At 40.2% G+C, this 17,813-nt stretch overlaps 3 protein-coding genes across 3 annotated transcripts in view; 2 read left to right on the top strand and 1 right to left on the bottom strand.

Moving 5' to 3' along the window:
- Nucleotides 1-912: 912 nt before the first annotated feature.
- Nucleotides 913-1,638, top strand: LOC139378452 (ATP synthase subunit a-like). Its single transcript, XM_071120636.1, has one exon. It carries the CDS (start codon nucleotides 913-915, stop codon nucleotides 1,636-1,638), a length of 726 nt encoding a protein of 241 aa, XP_070976737.1.
- A 762-nt stretch (nucleotides 1,639-2,400) lies between these two features.
- On the top strand, nucleotides 2,401-3,204 carry LOC139378445 (ATP synthase subunit a-like). The gene has a single exon (XM_071120624.1). It carries the CDS (start codon nucleotides 2,401-2,403, stop codon nucleotides 3,202-3,204), a length of 804 nt encoding a protein of 267 aa, XP_070976725.1.
- A 6,731-nt stretch (nucleotides 3,205-9,935) lies between these two features.
- Nucleotides 9,936-17,813, bottom strand: part of LOC139382902 (mgat4 family member C) — a 74,731-nt gene continuing 66,853 nt past the window's right edge. Inside the window, exons 2-4 of the mRNA XM_071127166.1 lie at nucleotides 12,262-12,411; nucleotides 11,234-11,381; nucleotides 9,936-11,115 (exon numbers count right to left, since the gene is read on the bottom strand). Of these exons, the coding sequence (XP_070983267.1) occupies nucleotides 9,959-11,115; nucleotides 11,234-11,381; nucleotides 12,262-12,390 (1,434 nt within the window). The 5' untranslated portion in view covers nucleotides 12,391-12,411 and the 3' untranslated portion in view covers nucleotides 9,936-9,958. The remainder of the gene's footprint in view (nucleotides 11,116-11,233; nucleotides 11,382-12,261; nucleotides 12,412-17,813) is intronic.

The following is a 17,813-nucleotide window of genomic DNA, read 5'->3' as shown; positions in this document are numbered from 1 at the left end:
CTGATGGTGACGATGAGTAAGATTCTTATGGTGATGATGAGTAAGATTCTGATGGTGATGAGTAAGATTCTGATGGTGACGATGAGTAAGATTCTGATGGCGATGATGAGTAAGATTCTTAGGGGGATGATGAGTAAGATTTGGATGAAGATGAGGAAGATTCTGATGGTGATGACTAAGATTCTGAAGGTGATGATGAGTAAGATTCTGATGGTGATGAGTAAAATTCTGATGGTGATGACTAAGATTCTGATGGTGATGAGTAAGATTCTGATGGTAATGAGTAAGATTCTAATGGTGATGGGTAAAATTCTGATGGTGATGAGTATGATTCTGATGGTAATGAGTAAGATTCTGATGGTGATGATGAGTAAGATTCTGATGGTGATGAGTAAGATTCTGATATGATGAGTAAGATTCAGATGGTGATGATGAGTAAGATTCAGATGGTGATGATGAGTAAGATTCTTATGGTTATGATGAGTAAGATTCTTATGGTGATGATGAGTAAGATTTGGTTGATGATGAGTAAAATTCTGATGCTGATGAGTAAGATTCTAATGGTGATGAATAAGATTCTGATGGAAAGAGTAAGAATCTGATGGTGATGAGTAAGATTCTGATGGTGATGAGTAAGATTCTGATGGTGGTGATGAGTAAGATTCTGATGGTGATGAGTAAGATTCTGATGGTGATGAGTAAGATTCTTATGGTGATGATGAGTAAGATTCAAATGGTGATGATGAGTAAGATTCTTATGGTGATGATGAGTAAGATTCTTATGGTGATGAGTAAGAATCTGATGGTGATGAGTAAGATTCTGATGGTGATGAGTAAGATTCTGATGGTGATGAGTAAGATTCTGATGGTAATGAGTAAGATTCTGATGGAAAGAGTAAGAATCTGATGGTGATGAGTAAGATTCTGATGGTGATGAGTAAGATTCTGATGGTGGTGATGAGTAAGATTCTGATGGTGATGAGTAAGATTCTGATGGTGATGAGTAAGATTCTTATGGTGATGATGAGTAAGATTCAAATGGTGATGATGAGTAAGATTCTTATGGTGATGATGAGTAAGATTCTTATGGTGATGATGAGTAAGATTTGGTTGATGATGAGTAAGCTTATGATGGTGATGAGTAAGATTCTGATGGTGATGAGTAAGAATCTGATGGTGATGAGTAAGATTCTGATGGTGATGAGTAAGATTCTGATGGTAATGAGTAAGATTCTGATGGTGATGAGTAAGATTCTGATGGTGAGGAGTAAGATTCTGATGGTGATGATGAGTAAGATTCTTATGGTGATGATGAGTAAGATTCTGATGGCGATGATGAGTAAGATTCTTAGGGGGATGATGAGTAAGATTTGGATGAAGATGAGTAAGATTCTGATGGTGATGACTAAGATTCTGAAGGTGATGATGAGTAAGATTTTGATGGTGATGAGTAAAATTCTGATGGTGATGACTAAGATTCTGATGGTGATGAGTAAGATTCTGATGGTAATGAGTAAGATTCTAATGGTGATGGGTAAAATTCTGATGGTGATGAGTATGATTCTGATGGTAATGAGTAAGATTCTGATGGTGATGATGAGTAAGATTCTGATGGTGATGAGTAAGATTCCGATATGATGAGTAAGATTCAGATGGTGATGATGAGTAAGATTCAGATAGTGATGATGAGTAAGATTCTTATGGTGATGATGAGTAAGATTCTTATGGTGATGATGAATAAGATTTGGTTGATGATGAGTAAGATTCTGATGCTGATGAGTAAGATTCTAATGGTGATGAATAAGATTCTGATGGTGGTGATGAGTAAGATTCGGATGGTAATGAGTAAGATTCTAATGGTGATGGGTAAAATTCTGATGGTGATGAGTATGATTCTGATGGTAATGAGTAAGATTCTGATGGTGATGATGAGTAAGATTATGATGGTGATGAGTAAGATTCTGATATGATGAGTAAGATTCTGATGAGTAAGATTCTGATGGTGATGAGTAAGATTCTGATGGTGATGATGAGTAAGTTTCAGATGGTGATGATGAGTAAGATTCAGATGGTGATGATGAGTAAGATTCAGATGGTGATGATGAGTAAGATTCTTATGGTGATGATGAGTAAGATTCTGACAGTGATGAGTAAGATTCTGATGGTAATGAGTAAGATTCTGATGGTAAAGAGTAAGATTCTAAAGGTGATGGGTAAAATTATGATGGTGATGAGTATGATTCTGATAGTAATGAGTAAGATTCTGATGGTGATGATGAGTAAGATTCTGATGGTGATGAGTAAGATTCTGGTATGATGAGTAAGATTCTGATGGTGATGAGTAAGATTCTGATGGTGATGATGAGTAAGATTCAGATGGTGATGATGAGTAAGATTTAGATGGTGATGATGAGTAAGATTCAGATGGTGATGATGAGTAAGATTCTTATGGTGATGATGAGTAAGATTCTTATGGTGATGATGAGTAAGATTTGGTTGATGATGAGTAAGATTCTGATGCTGATGAGTAAGATTCTGATGGTGATGAATAAGATTCTGATGGTGATGAGTAAGAATCTGATGGTGATGAGTAAGATTCTGATGGTGATGAGTAAGATTCTGATGGTGGTGATGAGTAAGATTCTGATGGTGATGAGTAAGATTCTGATGGTGAGGAGTAAGATTCTGATGGTGATGATGAGTAAGATTCTTATGGTGGTGATGAGTAAGATTCTGATGGTGATGAGTAAGATTCTGATGGTGATGAGTAAAATTCTGATGAGTAAGATTCTGATGGTGATGATGAGTAAGATTCAGATGGTGATGATGAGTAAGATTCAGATGGTGATGATGAGTAAGATTCAGATGGTGATGATGAGTAAGATTCTGATGGTGGTGAGTAAGATTCTGATGGTGATGAGTAAGATTGTGATGATGATGAGTAAGATTCTGATGGTAATGAGCAAGATTCTGATGGTGATGAGTAAGATTCTGATGGTGATGAGTAAGATTCTGATGGTGATGATGAGTAAGATTCTGATGGTGATGAGTAAGATTCTGATGGTGATGAGTAAAATTCTGATGGTGATGAGTAAGATTCTGATGGTGATGAGTAAGATTCTGATTGTGATGAGTAAGATTCTGATGGTGGTGATGAGTAAAATTCTGATGGTGATGAGTAAGATTCTGATGGGGATGTCATGAACCTATCCAACAGATGTATGGTGTTGTTACTTTATTTCAACTCAACTATCAAGACCATGGCCTGTTTCCCTACTAAAACCTACTAAATTGCTATCTGGCAAGGGAAGAATACTGTTTTGACTTACCAAAATGACCATCCAGATATGGGTGTTGCCTGAACACTGCTTTACAATACCTTTCCATCTCATCCATCCCCTTTTAGATCCCTGATTAGTGATTTGTCAGATACACTATAATAGAGACTGCTCTGGTCTATGTTACATGCCTGGTCCAATCCTGTGTCTTTCTGGTTGCAGCCGCGGCTAGTCGCCAGGCTCCGGTCATCACCTCCTCAAAGCATGTGGTCGACGGAACGCTCCGAACACCCGGCTTGGGATCCTCCCACCACCAGAACACACAATCACAGTCTCCCGCCAGCTTATTGCAAGCCATTCATCACCCACCCGTCTGTTCTCCTCCCCGAGGCTTTTAAAGGCCCTTATTTACCCATTCATCTGTTCGAGTCTCTCCACTTTCCTTTTTTTTGTCTCCTCCACATGTTTGCACGCACGCTCATAACAAGCCCCTTCTGATTGACCTTCACCTTTAGTGTTGCTACCATGCTGTGTTGTCATGTGTTACTGCCATGCTATGTGGTTGTCTTAGGTCTCTCTTTGTAGTGTTGTGGTGTCTCTTTTGTCGTGATGTGTGTTTTGTCCTATATTTTTAATCCCAGCCCCCGTCCCCGCAGGAGGCCTTTTGCCTTTTGCTAGGCCGTCTTTGTAAATAAGAATTTGTTCTTAACAGACTTGCCTAGTTAAGTAAAATAAAAATAATAATAAACTGTGTTACTGGCACACAGATAAATACTGTACATGTGATGATGCATCAGTACACAATATTCTCAAAATATACTACATCCACCTGGATTCAAAACAATAAATGTTTTAATGTCGAAACGTGCTGCATCTTGGAAGTGAATCGAATGCTTTTTGGATTGGATTCATACACGGGCATCTCCACCACATACTGTACAGCACTGTAGGCCTATGTGAAGCGAATTAGCATCCACTGTGATGATCACAGAGGTGAGTTCAGTCAGGCTGCGGGAGCCAGGAGCGTAACTGATCAAAAGTCAAACGAGGAAATCCAAACAATTCATATTACCTGATGGTGCAGTGTTGCGTTTCTAGTTACACACTGCTGGCGGTACCATGGCAACCAGGAATGGATTTGGGTGGTGTCGACTGCAACTGCGTCTGGTGCACTACCTATTATGGGTTATTGCTTTGGACACGCCACTCTGGCAGCTCTCTAAAGTGTGCATTAGAAATGGTTGCCGAGATATGCTGGCTGCTGTGTAGACTCACCTCCCGTATGGTTCCAGATCACTTTGAAGAGATGGGCAGGGTGGAACGAAGGTCTGAATCTAGTATCTGTGTCTGGAAGGGAAAGTTAAAGACCTGTAAAAGTATATTACCAACCAACCAACAACCAGCCCAGTGTGAGGAGTCTAAAATCTCACTATACAGGAACTCAAATCTAAGTATAAGTAGAGATAAACGCAACATGTAAAGTATTGGTCCCATGTTTCATAAACTGAAATGAAAGATCCCAGAAATGTTCCATATGCACAAAAAGCTTATTTCTCAAAAATGTTTGCCAAGATAATCCATCCACCTGACAGGTTTGGCATAAGCTGATTAAACAGCATGATCATTACACAGGTGCACCTTGTGCTGGGGACAATAAAAGGCCACTCTAAAATGTGCAGTTTTGTCACACAACACAATGCCACAGATGTCTCAAGTTTTGGCATGCAGGAATATCCACCAGAGCTGTTGCCAGATAGATAATTGAATGTTGATATCTCTACCATAAGCCACCTCCACCATCATTATAGAGAATTTGGGTGGTTTGCGTTGTGTGGGTGAGTGGTTTGCTGATATCAACATTGTGAAAAGAGTGCCCTGTGATGGTGGTGGGGTTATGGGCAGGTATAAACTACGGATAACAAACTAAATTTAATTTTATCGATGCTAATTTGAATGCACAGTGATACCGTGACGAGATCCTGAGGCTCATTGCCGTGCCGCCCCATGTCGCAAGGATCTGTACACAATTCCTGGAAGCTGAAAATGTCCCAGTTCTTTCAAGGCTTGCATACTCAGACATGTCACCCATTGAGCATGTTTGGGATGCTATGGATCGATGAGTAAGACAGCGTGTTCCAGTATCCAGCAAATTCGCACAGCCATCGAAGAGGAGTGGGAAAACATTCCACAGGCCACAATCAACAGCCTGACTAATGTGAAGTAGATGTGTCGTAATGCATTAGGCAAATGTTGGTCACACCAAATACTGACTGGTTTTCTGATCCACGCCCTGACCAATTTTTTTAAGGTATCTGTGACCAGATGCATATCTGTATTCCCAGTCGTGAAATCCATAGATACGGGCCTAATTGTTTTTTTCTTTTTCAATTGATTGATTTCCTTATATGAGCGATAACTCAGTAAACATTTTGAAATTGTTGCATGTTGGGTTTATGTTTTTGTTCAGTATATATTCACATATATACACATTTCTATATTTCAAATATTGGCCGTAACTGACAGTGCTTTGGGTCCACAGTGCTCAGCCCACTTTCAGAACCTTGATGTCTGTTGTCTATGACAGCTGTCTTAAATATGGTAAAGTAATGCACGTCCTGTCCACTGTAAGCCAAACAAAGAGCATCGTGATGAAGCACTTTTATAAACAGTTCCACCCCAAAAGGCAGTAAGACCCTAGCACTACACAGACATTAAGTATGCAGTAAAAAGGCTGCGGTAAGACCCTAGCACTACACAGACATTAAGTATGCAGTAAAAAGGCAGTAAGTCCCTAGCACTACACAGACATTAAGTATGCAGTAAAAAGGCAGTAAGTCCCTAGCACTACACAGACATTAAGTATGCAGTAAAAAGGCAGTAAGTCCCTAGCACTACACAGACATTAAGTATGCAGTAAAAAGGCAGTATGTCCCTAGCACTACACAGACATTAAGTATGCAGTAAAAAGGCAGAAAGCACATGAATGTTGAAATGAATAATGTATGGATTTTGCTCTTGGCTACTGCAAGATCTGAGTCAAACACGTTGCCTTCCTGCGTTTGCTGGAAGTTTCAAGGAACAGCAAATGTAACACCAGTTATTTTTATTTGCACTGTGACGAGGGTAGCCAAATTGCAGGATCTACATTTATTGGTAAACATTTCTATATCAAAACATACTGTAACATGTTCAGGCAAAGACATTATAATAACACATACTGTATTGACTCAAGGCTACCTTGTTCTCAATAGGTCTTTCTCTCTCCTTTAACCATTGAATACCATATTCATGCCCCACTGAATGTACTGATGCAGACAATGATGTCATTCAGAATTTTGTGCTGTGCAATTTCTCACACAGCATTTTTTCCCCTTTTAATATCAATGAAAGTAGTGGTAGACTTTTGCAAAGTCAATGTACTTCCCCCAAGGTTATTGGCATTCATTTTGTTTAATCTAAATTGATTTTAAATACAATATATGCAATAAAACATTTGAAATGATACATGTAAAAAAATATATGTCATTTTACAACAATATACATACAGTACTGTTTGACGAACAATGTCGGAAAATACAACACGAAAACGACATCTCTACACATTCTCTCCACTGAACAATATAGCACAAGTGAGATTTAACCTGTTGTAAGTAAGTAAGGTAGTATTGGTAAGCATCTAGTCACAAACCAAGTACACTTTCAGTCAAGTTCCACTGCAGATGCTGGACAACAAGTTATAGATCCTGGAATATAAAAGGATTCAATTACTCACTTAACACTTGGTGTTGTTCAGATGCATGCACCTTTGTACACTCACAATTGGAAGACAGCAAAACTTCCCAACAACCCAGAATTTCCATTTATACACTGCTTTCTCTTGTTATTCGTGAGTTATGGGAACAGTGACAGAAGGCTCCTGGGTAGCATGGCTACTGATCTGTTGGAAATGATTATAAAAAAACACCCTGGAATTATCTAATGTGGTGCATTTGCTACCACATAATGTATACGTTGAGCTCACTAAAAAGTATTAGGAGATATTGCTGTTTGAAGTCAGGTCGCCAAAGGCGGAACAGCTGTACGCATCAGTTTGCTGACTCTGAGCCGAACAAAATTTATTAATATTTCTATGTTTCCCCGCCAAGATGTAAATGCTAGTTTTGACTTCAGTCTTTTCTTCAGCTATGACAGCAATTTCCCCTCAAGTAATATCCATGTACAACAACCTCCCAGGATCAAATAAAGGAATATTGGAATCACAATCTCTATCCCAGGAATACTCCCAGGGATTCCAGGAAAACAAGGGATCCTACTGTGACGTGTCCATGGCTTAAGCTGTATCATTACAGGTAGTACACTGACCTGATTCGTTGGCACTGCTGTGTACATCAGCACATATATTTCATTGCATTCTGTAATAATGTTCTTACACTTTTCAATAAAGTCCACAAAATTTGAATGAAAGGACCATACTGGGCCTTTTCATAATGTTTGCAGTAAGACCTTATGTTCTAAACGGCAGAGGATTTGAAGTGAAACTATATCATTTTGTAGAATGGGCATAAGAAGAAGTAATATATATTTTGATGACCTGTACAAAAGATGACGGGGCAGCAGGTAACCTAGTTGTTAAGAGCATTGGGCCAGTAACCGGAAGATTGCTGGTTTGAATCCCAGAGCCCTTGAGCAAGGCACTTAAGCCTAATTGCTCCTATAAATTGCCCTGGATAAGAGCATCTACTAAAAGGTTTGTTTGTACAGAGCACTACAGTTTAATTATGACCATAGCAATTGTATAGAAAGGAGGAGCTATAAACAGTGAATAATTACCTTATTTACTGACTTTTTAACATGCACAAAATGAAGTCATAAGAAGTTGGGGCCTCATGTCATCAAATGTTTGATAAGAAGGAAAAGGTTGTTATTCAAGGTGATTTGGAACACAGACGCTTATAATGAATAGATCAGAGCCATGGATAAAGAGAAACTCTTGATCTGTGTCTGAACAAGACCAAATGGGAGAACAACATGGAAAAGGCCATGCACCCTTATAATCCCCTCCTGGCACAGCCAGAAGAGGACAGGCCACCCCTCAGAGCCTTGTTCCTCTCTATGTTTCTCACTAGGTTCCTTTGTAGGGGGTTTTCCCCAGCCACTGTGCTTCTACATCTGCATTGCTTGCTCTTTGGGGTTTTAAGCTGGGTTTCTGTATAAGCAACTGCTGATGTAAAATGGGCTTTAAAAATGGATGTGATTGACTGAAACAACAGGTATACCATAACAAGGCATTTTGTGTGAAAATTAAAACTGCTGTAGGTTTTGAACCATGCCTCCACCTCCACCTTTAGTATTTCAACAGAATATTGGTGTCATGTATGCAAACATTTATCATTTTATTGCATTGCAAAGATTTGTTGAAATTGATGATTCTCTTGATTATGGAAAGATATTTGTCACAAAGCTACACTTGCTAACAGAACAACATTGTATGAAAAGGGAGAGGACAAGGTGATTCTTCAAAAGCGTTTCTGAATTGTTATGACAGTAGTCCTTATCTCATTTTGAGAATTGACTTTATACGTATTTTTTCAAAATTACAGGGTATATTTTATTAATTGCATATTACTGAACATTTTACAGACGGTGGCTTTAAGTTACCATCGCCCATGGGTACCACACAGAGTAAAATGTATTTGTTTCTATATTACAGAAACATTCTAAGAGAAGATACATTAGCGGCTAGGGGAGCACAACATAGGGGAAAGAGAGAAAATGTACTGGAGAGCCTAGCTCCAGGGGGGGTTGTTGTTTGCTGGTGTAAAGCAGAGAGAGAGTGCCATACACAGACCAATTTACTGAGGTAAAATTGTGCTGTGGTGGAAAAAAGGGAAAGATCAGGTCCACCCTATTTTTCACAATCCGATCTGAGCTGTTAGAGAAGATGGGTGAAAACAAACATTGTTCTCCCGTCAGGGGTTCTGATGGAACATACAGCACCAGGGAAATAGCACAGCTCGCTCCAACACTTCAACACCACACTAGCCTAGATAGGAGGGATTGAAGCAGCACTGACAAAAGTAAAGCCCTGACACAATGGATATTTGTGGAAATATTTACCATCATAATGCTTATAGGGTAACATGGACAGGATAACTTCGGAAAGAGGTGAATGGAGCTACAGTACTTACTGATAGCAAGAACATTTGGTGCAATGCTATGTTCCTGGGGCAAAAACTGTCTGCAGGGGTGTTATTTATTAAGCAACACTGTTCAAGGCCAGAGGACCCAGAGGCTGCTTTCGATGTGGAAAGAAACTGAGAAAAATATACAGAAAAATAAATAACATCATGAGTGAAATAACCAACAGACCATTCCTATATACTCACACCCATAAAAACGGGTAACACCCATAAACACAGACAATCCTTAAAAACATGGATTGTGATGATTTCCATAACTGTATAATTCGATAAAGGTACCTTCAAATATAAAAAATTCTAGATCAAAATATGAATGAACACATACAGTATACTATAAAATGAATAAATAAATGATAAAATAAATGATAAAATAAATGCAATAATGTGAAAATAAATACATAAATAAGTACATAAATAAATACACTGTCAAATGAATTACTAAACCAACTGTTGTCTAAACCAACTGTTTTTGTATTGTCCTCATTGACTGGGAGGTTGTGTAGTCCACAAGCTTATACTCCTAATAATCAGCCATTCTTTCTGACTGGCAGTCACCACAATACGAACACACTCAATGTCAAAGGCAATCTTGTGGTCCACGTCTTGAACCTCAATGTTGCCATATTTAAACTCCCCTAACGTGATGTAGGAAGAACACTGCCTTCCTCTCTTTGTCCCCACCAGCTTCTCTCCTACTTCCAGAGCTCCATGGTGCAGGATATCGTTCTGACGATCGTCCGTTCCTGTCACGATTTTTATCTTGCTTATTTTAGTTGATTTGTTAAAGACTATAACAAAGAAGTCTCCGGTTGAAGGGGGTTTCCCCCAAAAGTATTCGTCCACACTGCTATAAGCCTTGGTGGCGTCATAGTTTTCAAATACATGAATGTTTGTGTACAGGCTAGCAGGAGGGTTGTCAGGGATATCAATGGAGTCTTCTTCAAAGTCATCATCCTTCAACTTGTTCTCTGCCCCTTTATATGAGGAGTAGTAGCCCATGTGCTGGAACAAGGAGGGCTTGAAGCGGATCACGTCTTTCTGGGCAAGCAGGTCCCGGAAGTGAATGAGGAGCCAGTCACAGGGCATCTCCTGGTAGAACATGAGCAAGAAGTGGGCCAGGCGTGGCAGGTCTCTTGAGTGGTAGAGCTTCCCTATGTAGCCAAGCTTGGAGAACTCCAGCATCACCCAGTAGGAGCCTTCCCTGGAGGTGACCACCTTCTTCAGGGATGTCAGAAAGTTCCGTGAGCAGCGCACATCATCCTCCAGCATCATGTAGAAATCAGAGAGGTTGGTGCAGAAGTTGAGGAGAAAGGCATAGTCCACGTTCTGCTTGGAGCGGAATCGTACCCTGTCCTCTGGGTCATTGTAGTTCCTTTTTAGCCCATCCAGTGAAGGATAGTACTCCTCAGGGGCATGGATCACCAGGAGATGCCCAGCGATGATGTGGTGGGCAAACTTCCTGGAGATGTCCTGCACCAGGTTTTCACACCAGGCCAGGTCAAAGTCTGCCAGGTGGACCACCACCACAATCTCTTTCAGCTCCTCATAACTGGACTGGTCAAAAATAGATTTGATCGTCTCCATGAGGTAATTTCCTCTTTTTCTTTTCACGGATGACAATCCAATTGTAAGATATTCTGTAAACAGAAAAGTATATTTTATTAAAGCGTACATTGAAAATAAAATTTGTGGAATAACAAAGATGAGGGTGACCAAGATAAAACAACATGTAATGACAGTCAAAGATACAATTACTCTTTCGGGGCAGTGGGTTCCCAGCGAGGTAACGATATGTGACGTTTATGGTTCCAGAGAAATTAGTGAGGTCTCTGAAGGTGTGAACATATCTCTCAGTGTTTGAAGGATGCATTGATGTCTCTCTCAGCGGTCTTTTATCCTCCTCCTGCAACACACAACAAAGACAACAGATCAGATGAGACGACTTCATATAGTGAATGCCAGACAAACCAGTGTCTCATCTCATCTAAGCTGCAGACAAACACACACAGCAAAGTCAACTAATTTCCTTGACATGTCTCACATTCGTCTGTAAATAATACAGAGGTAGAAATAACACATTTTGGTTTTAAACTCCTCAAGAATATCCTGTATAAAAGAAAAATAAGGGTTAGCCAACCGATAAGAAATGTGGACGCGTCATACTGATTTCAAAGATTTCTAAAACCATTGAGGCATTTTTTATTGCCATGGAAATGGACTTTGTGAGAGCACAATATCATTGAAGATATGCACAACTCCTCAATAATTTAAATAACAAATACAGATAATGTGTTATGATTACCAAGATTTGATGGCATCATGAATAAAAAATAAATCATCGGCTTTGGGTCCACATCATGAAAATTTAAATATGTTTCCTTTTGAAAACAAGTAATTATAAAAGGGACAACATGGTTAAATACTAAAGTGAACTTGTGGGTGAAAATGATGTTGTTTGATTAAGGAGAGGAGAGAGTTCTGTCAGATGTTTTAATAGCCCAAAAACGGATCTAGTTTGGAATCCATATTCTATGCCATCTGCTGTGAGGATCCTACATCAGCCGGGAATCTGCAGGCCTCAATCCCAAAACAATGGAATAGAGAGGCACCCTCTAAATAGTAGTTATTATATTGTGGCTATTACTTTAAAAAAAAAACTTTATTTGGGTTCGGAGCCTGCAGGTAGACTGAGCCTGCCTTTAAACTTTAAACATCTGACCGGTAAAAAAATTGTGTGAACTTGCCCTTTATGACTCAAGTGAAAAATATAGAAGAAGACTCACCAGGACGTATCCATCCTCCATGTACAGGTTGAGGAAGAGGAGGCAGGTGATCAGGACCCCCAGAAAGGGAATGGTGGAGCGTTTACGGAAACACCTCATCTTGTCCAGGGACTTCCACACCAGCCTCATGATGGAGACACTCACTGGGATCTGCAGGGAAACACAGGGGAAATGGCACATTAGCAAGCCAGTAGAAAAACATTGAATTGGAACATACAGTGGGGCAAAAAAGTATTTAGTCAGCCACCAATTGTGCAAGTTATACTTATTTTCCACCATAATTTGCAAATAAATTCATTAAAAATCCTACAATGTGATTTTCTGGATTTTTTTCCCTCATTTTGTCTGTCATAGTTGAAGTGTACCTATGATGAAAAGTACAGGCCTCTCTCATCTTTTTAAGTGGGAGAACTTGCACAATTGGTGGCTGACTAAAACGTTTTTTGCCCCACTGTATAGTTCATGAGACTGGGTTGGCCTACAGACTGCCATCAGATGAAGTGGTTATAAATAATTTCCTGTTCTTTCAAGCATCACTTGTTGTACTGAAATCACGTTAGTACAACTCTTCCTGGACATAGTGCATAGTGGGAAAAAACTATTTTCAAAATAACATGGCACTGGCAAACAACTGACATATAAATATTCTTGTGGAATACAACTAGTACCACCAGAAATGAATCAAAGAATACGAAGAGTGACATATAAATACATATTTTTTTTCTAGAACGCAATTAGGCGTCAGCAAGCTCTTTTGTGACACTGCTACAAAGCCCCAGGGATGCCTAATGGAATACAAACTAGCTGTAAGCTTGGTTCAATGACCACACACACATCCATCACGAGCACCGGGAGCCTGGATCACCTGGGAATAGGGCTGGTCAATACATTTCTGTTTGGGGTCTAAAACTGACGCTAACATCCTGTCTCTTTGAAGGCTATTTATTCAATCATGACTGGTATTGGTTGTGTGTAATTAGACACTCTTGATGCTTTTGCAATTTTGCATAATTATGGCTTATAGAGTTGAAAACACTTTAACAGACAACTCTCCTTTAATTTCTACATCTGTATATCTCCACGTCCTGTAGTAGACAAGGTATTCAGTATAAAAAGGTATAAAAGATATTGAACAAATCATTGATAAAAGAATAGGTATTGATGGAACCTTGGTTCTAATCATTATGATGGTAGCCTAAAGAAACACCTGCCTACAGTAAATGCATCAATTAGTGGCCAAGAGTTCTAATAATAGTAATAATATAATCTTGAGCCACACAAGTAGCTCTCTTCATCTACACTGACAGCTTGTGACATCCAAATCTCTCTCTCTCTCTCTCAAATAGTAGCCTACACTGCCACACAGCCATTACATTTCCAAACTCAGTCAGTGCAATTTACTGCAGGGCTGGCCGACCCTGGTTGTTGAAGAGACCACAAAGTGGCAGGTTTTAGCTGATGTGGGCTAGAGTGAGAACAGGCCGGATAATTACAGATGTAGGATCTTCATTTGACCTATATTATCACAGCTAAATAATCCTGCAGCAAGAGGATTTGAACGTTTAGTCCATAATGTTAGGCTATTAGCTAGCTAAAAGTAGTCTTGAGGAAAATGACATACAGTTAATATAACTGGTTTTCAGTGAATCTATGTAAATCACAAAGGTCATCTGCATTTTCTGTGGTGCAGGGACATTCTCAGCAACAAAAAGAGTGATCACGTTAAGATCCTAAATCTGTATGTCCTTCCAAAGGTACCTCTGTAGTGTGGTTGACTAACATCAGACAAAAAGCTGCAGTGGTGACTTCACTCCACAGCAGCAGCACAGTGAACACAACACCACCACCTGACAAAATAGTTCCTGAGTCACCTCTGTCCCCTCTTCCTGTCAAAAGCCAACAGCCACAGCAAAATGTGTCACTGGCAACCTTTTTCAGTCACTTTTTTAAAACTACATTACTGGAAAATAAGGAAATTACAACAGGGGAGAGGTTGGAAGAAAGAAAAGCATCTTGAAATAAACAAAATAAATGTTAGTTGGGCCACTGCAGACGAAATACTACAATTACACAACTGGGCAATTTGAGAATTTTCTGCTTCATGCTGGGTGGGTGGTATTCTGTCTCTCACACATGAGTGCTGGATTTGGTGTCCTGATAATGCAGGTTGGATTAGCACTTTGTACTGGCTGCTTGCCTGCATCCTGAATGGCACCCTATTCGAGTACTAGTCAAAAGTAGGGCCATGGTCAAAAAGTAGTGCTCTTAAAAGGGAATAGGGTGACATTTGGGATGCATATCTTGTTTCAATAATTCAGTCTATCTGGGCTCGGGCTTGATAGAGGAAGCTGTGGCCTAAACCTGCCAAAGGCACAGCTGCAGGTACCTACTTCACTCTCTACACTCTTATTGCACACTCAAAGAGCTGCTGTGGCAAGGATGTGCCCGAAATCTGCACTGCTTTCCCCAAAAGGAATGGCTTTTGATATGCAATATGCATATCCTGTACCAAAATCAAATCAAGTTTTTGAGGGTGTGTCTATAAGTGTACAGGACTGTCTCTAAAATATGAATGTGTGTGTACGAGCGAGTGCATGCGTGCATGTGTTGACTATCATGAGTCCAGAGGAGCTTAGTCTGTGGTTTGCAGAGAAAGGGGTAAGTGTATTTTAATGGGCTGTCATAATGGCAGTCAATCACTCCCTCAGCCATCCGACCTCCTTGATGTAATATTGCAGCAGGATAGTGATAAAGAGCCATTGTACTTTGAACTGAACCAAAGAAACCGCACCACTGCCACTCATTGATAGAATACTACTTATGATATGATAACAGTACACACAACACGCTGTAGTAGTCTCTCACATCCGTTGGAAATGGTTTGATAGCTATCTATGAAAGACTTGCTACCTGTCACTTACAGTCTGTAAGGGAAATTGATCTGAAGAGTGAGGAAAGTAACAAGTAGTTAAAGGGAGTTGAGTTGAGCACTGTAAGTACGAAACTCAAGTCAAATTCCACCATTTCCACTAATGCCTCTCAAGGCTCGACTCCTCTGTAGCTTACCCCACTGAAATAAAATGATATTATATTGAATATTATATATTCAAGATACCACCCCAGAGAATGGTTACACTGTCAAAGCAAAAGTGAAATATCTCTGAAACCTGCATTTGACAAGCTCTGGCAAGAAAATCATCAAGAAAACCAAGCATTTCAATGTGTTTGTGTACAGTATTATCTACATAATGAATTCATTCCTTTAGCAGGCTACTGGCAGCAGGGCACTGAGGAAGACGGAATAATGAAGTAAAGATTTTGTAGTAAAGAGTTCTCCTCTGGGAGTATGAGGTGGGAACAACCTTGGAGTCGCAATGTGATATTCAGACATCCAAATAAACCCTTAACAAACACTTTTCTTTCGAGTCTAAGTCACTTTAAACTCCGCAATTTAGTGACACTTAAACATTTTTTAAACTAGGCGAGCCTCGTGTAATGGGAAAACTCGGATGGAAAACACATTGTGAATGAGAAAAGGGGAAAAGATGAATAAAATGGGCAGCAGAAAGCTATTCTCCCACATTTGATGTTGTTATCTGTTTGACATTATTTCCCCTGGGTATCCTGCACCTCACAGATATACAGCTCTGCACAAATAATCAATTAAGCCTGCAGATTTGCAGGGGTTCAGCAGTTGCTTTGTGTCAGGCCTTCAGCCACTTTCAATGGATTTTCTTTCTCCCACAAAGAGGGAAATACCGGAGGCTGGTGTTGATAACAAAATTGTAGCAAAGAGCGGAATAATAAATCCCTTCATTATGATTTTTTTTATTTTTAGCAAAGAATTCAAATTGACCAAACAGTTGACCAATTACCACATTCTTATGGAATTTGTCACACAAAGAGAATCTATCATCTACAAAGACTTTGTCAGATATCGACCTCTTTTTCGAAAGATGCTGAATTATCAACATAGGCAGCACACCGAAAGGGATTACTATTGGTGCACTATCACTCTTTGGAGCAATAAATTAAAAAGTTGAAAGCAATTTCATCATGCAATCCATAGATATTACCATACACCCGAACAAGGCTACAACTATCAAGGCTGGAACATTGTCAATCATGTTCCCCAACCTGAGAAGATACAACTCCTCTTCCATCTTGTATTCCACTAACTCCTATTCTAACTTCTACTGAAACTACATGACACACCCGCATTGATTCTGCGCCCCTCTTGTTTGCTGCTCAGTCTGTCGGCATCGTGACTGTGTGCTCACTTAGCTGCCAACACCTTATCAGATCTGATCATCTTCATCGGGTCCAGACGCTGTGTTCTACCAGTAACCGGTACCGACAAGCTGGCTGGCTGTGTGGAACTCCAGAGGCTCATCGATGCCAAGGTCCAAACAGATGTACACACACTCCCCTCCTGCTCCAGGCCTGTCACCGCTGTCAGCAGCCTGATCGCACAGACTCTAACGGGAGGTTGTGTGTGAGATTCCCCCCAGGACACACTGTGTGTGTGTGTGTGTTTCCCCCCAGACATGCTGTCCAAGCTGGCCCTCGCTGCCACCACTGCCCCATGGGAACCAGAGCCAGCCCGTTGACAACTGCAACTCCAGCTGTTCTCCCATAAGGGCTTGGTGGTGCACCTCGCAAACAGGAAATCAGAAACACATCCTCATACCAATGCCTTCCTGCCTGCATATCTATTAACATTTTAGTCGTTTAGCAGACGCTCTTATCCAGAAGGACTTTTGGTAGTGACTGCATAGACCTACATTTGAATACTCTCTAAGCCTCCCTCTGTCTGGCAGAAGTCCATAGTGTTATGGATTCTTCCAACTCAACACCATTACCTATTTTTGCTGACTTCTAGGAAGCTAAGCTTTGTTCTAAGTCCAGCCGCAGTTTGGATCCACATACAGTCCTAAAACTCATTGCCATTTATTACCATCCAAGCTTTTTATGCAAGGACCAAAGCAGGTGACACAGGTGGGGTAGCTTCTGGAAAAAAAAATATTGAACAATATTGAACATATGTCGCCCATTGATGCTAGCTTCAGCGCAATCAGGCTTCAAAACAATTGGAACAAATGGTAGTTCCCTGGCTGCAGTACCAGCGCTCCTAATAGCTCGGTATTAGCCATGATTGAAATGCAATCGTAAAAGGGTTCTTTAAGATTGGAATGGTCCGTATTTTTCCGTTGGATTTCCAGATGGCCAGTGACAAAGCTAAAGGTTGTAGAATATATTTTCAAGGCCACCAAATGGAGGCATGCCACACCTGGACAACTGCACAACTGATCATTAACTGGCTATATCACTGTGATGTTGGATTTGAAAGGGAGATTGCCTTTGTCATTATGACTGTATTGATATCAATTGAAGAAATAACTATGATAAGAGAGAGTACAGTGATCTGTTGACATACATTTGTAACATCACAGCGGCCAGTTGAAAGAGGATATGAGTTCCACTGTAATGACAGGGTCTGATCAGACCGAGGAGCAACACCCTCAAAGTGCCTCTGTGATGGGGGTAAAGGC

The sequence above is a fragment of the Oncorhynchus clarkii genome, chromosome 2 (assembly GCF_045791955.1).
Source record: "Oncorhynchus clarkii lewisi isolate Uvic-CL-2024 chromosome 2, UVic_Ocla_1.0, whole genome shotgun sequence".
Taxonomy (NCBI): Eukaryota; Metazoa; Chordata; class Actinopteri; order Salmoniformes; family Salmonidae; genus Oncorhynchus; species Oncorhynchus clarkii.
The sequence above is the reverse complement of the archived record's forward strand: the minus strand, read 5'-3'. Positions and strand labels throughout refer to the sequence as shown.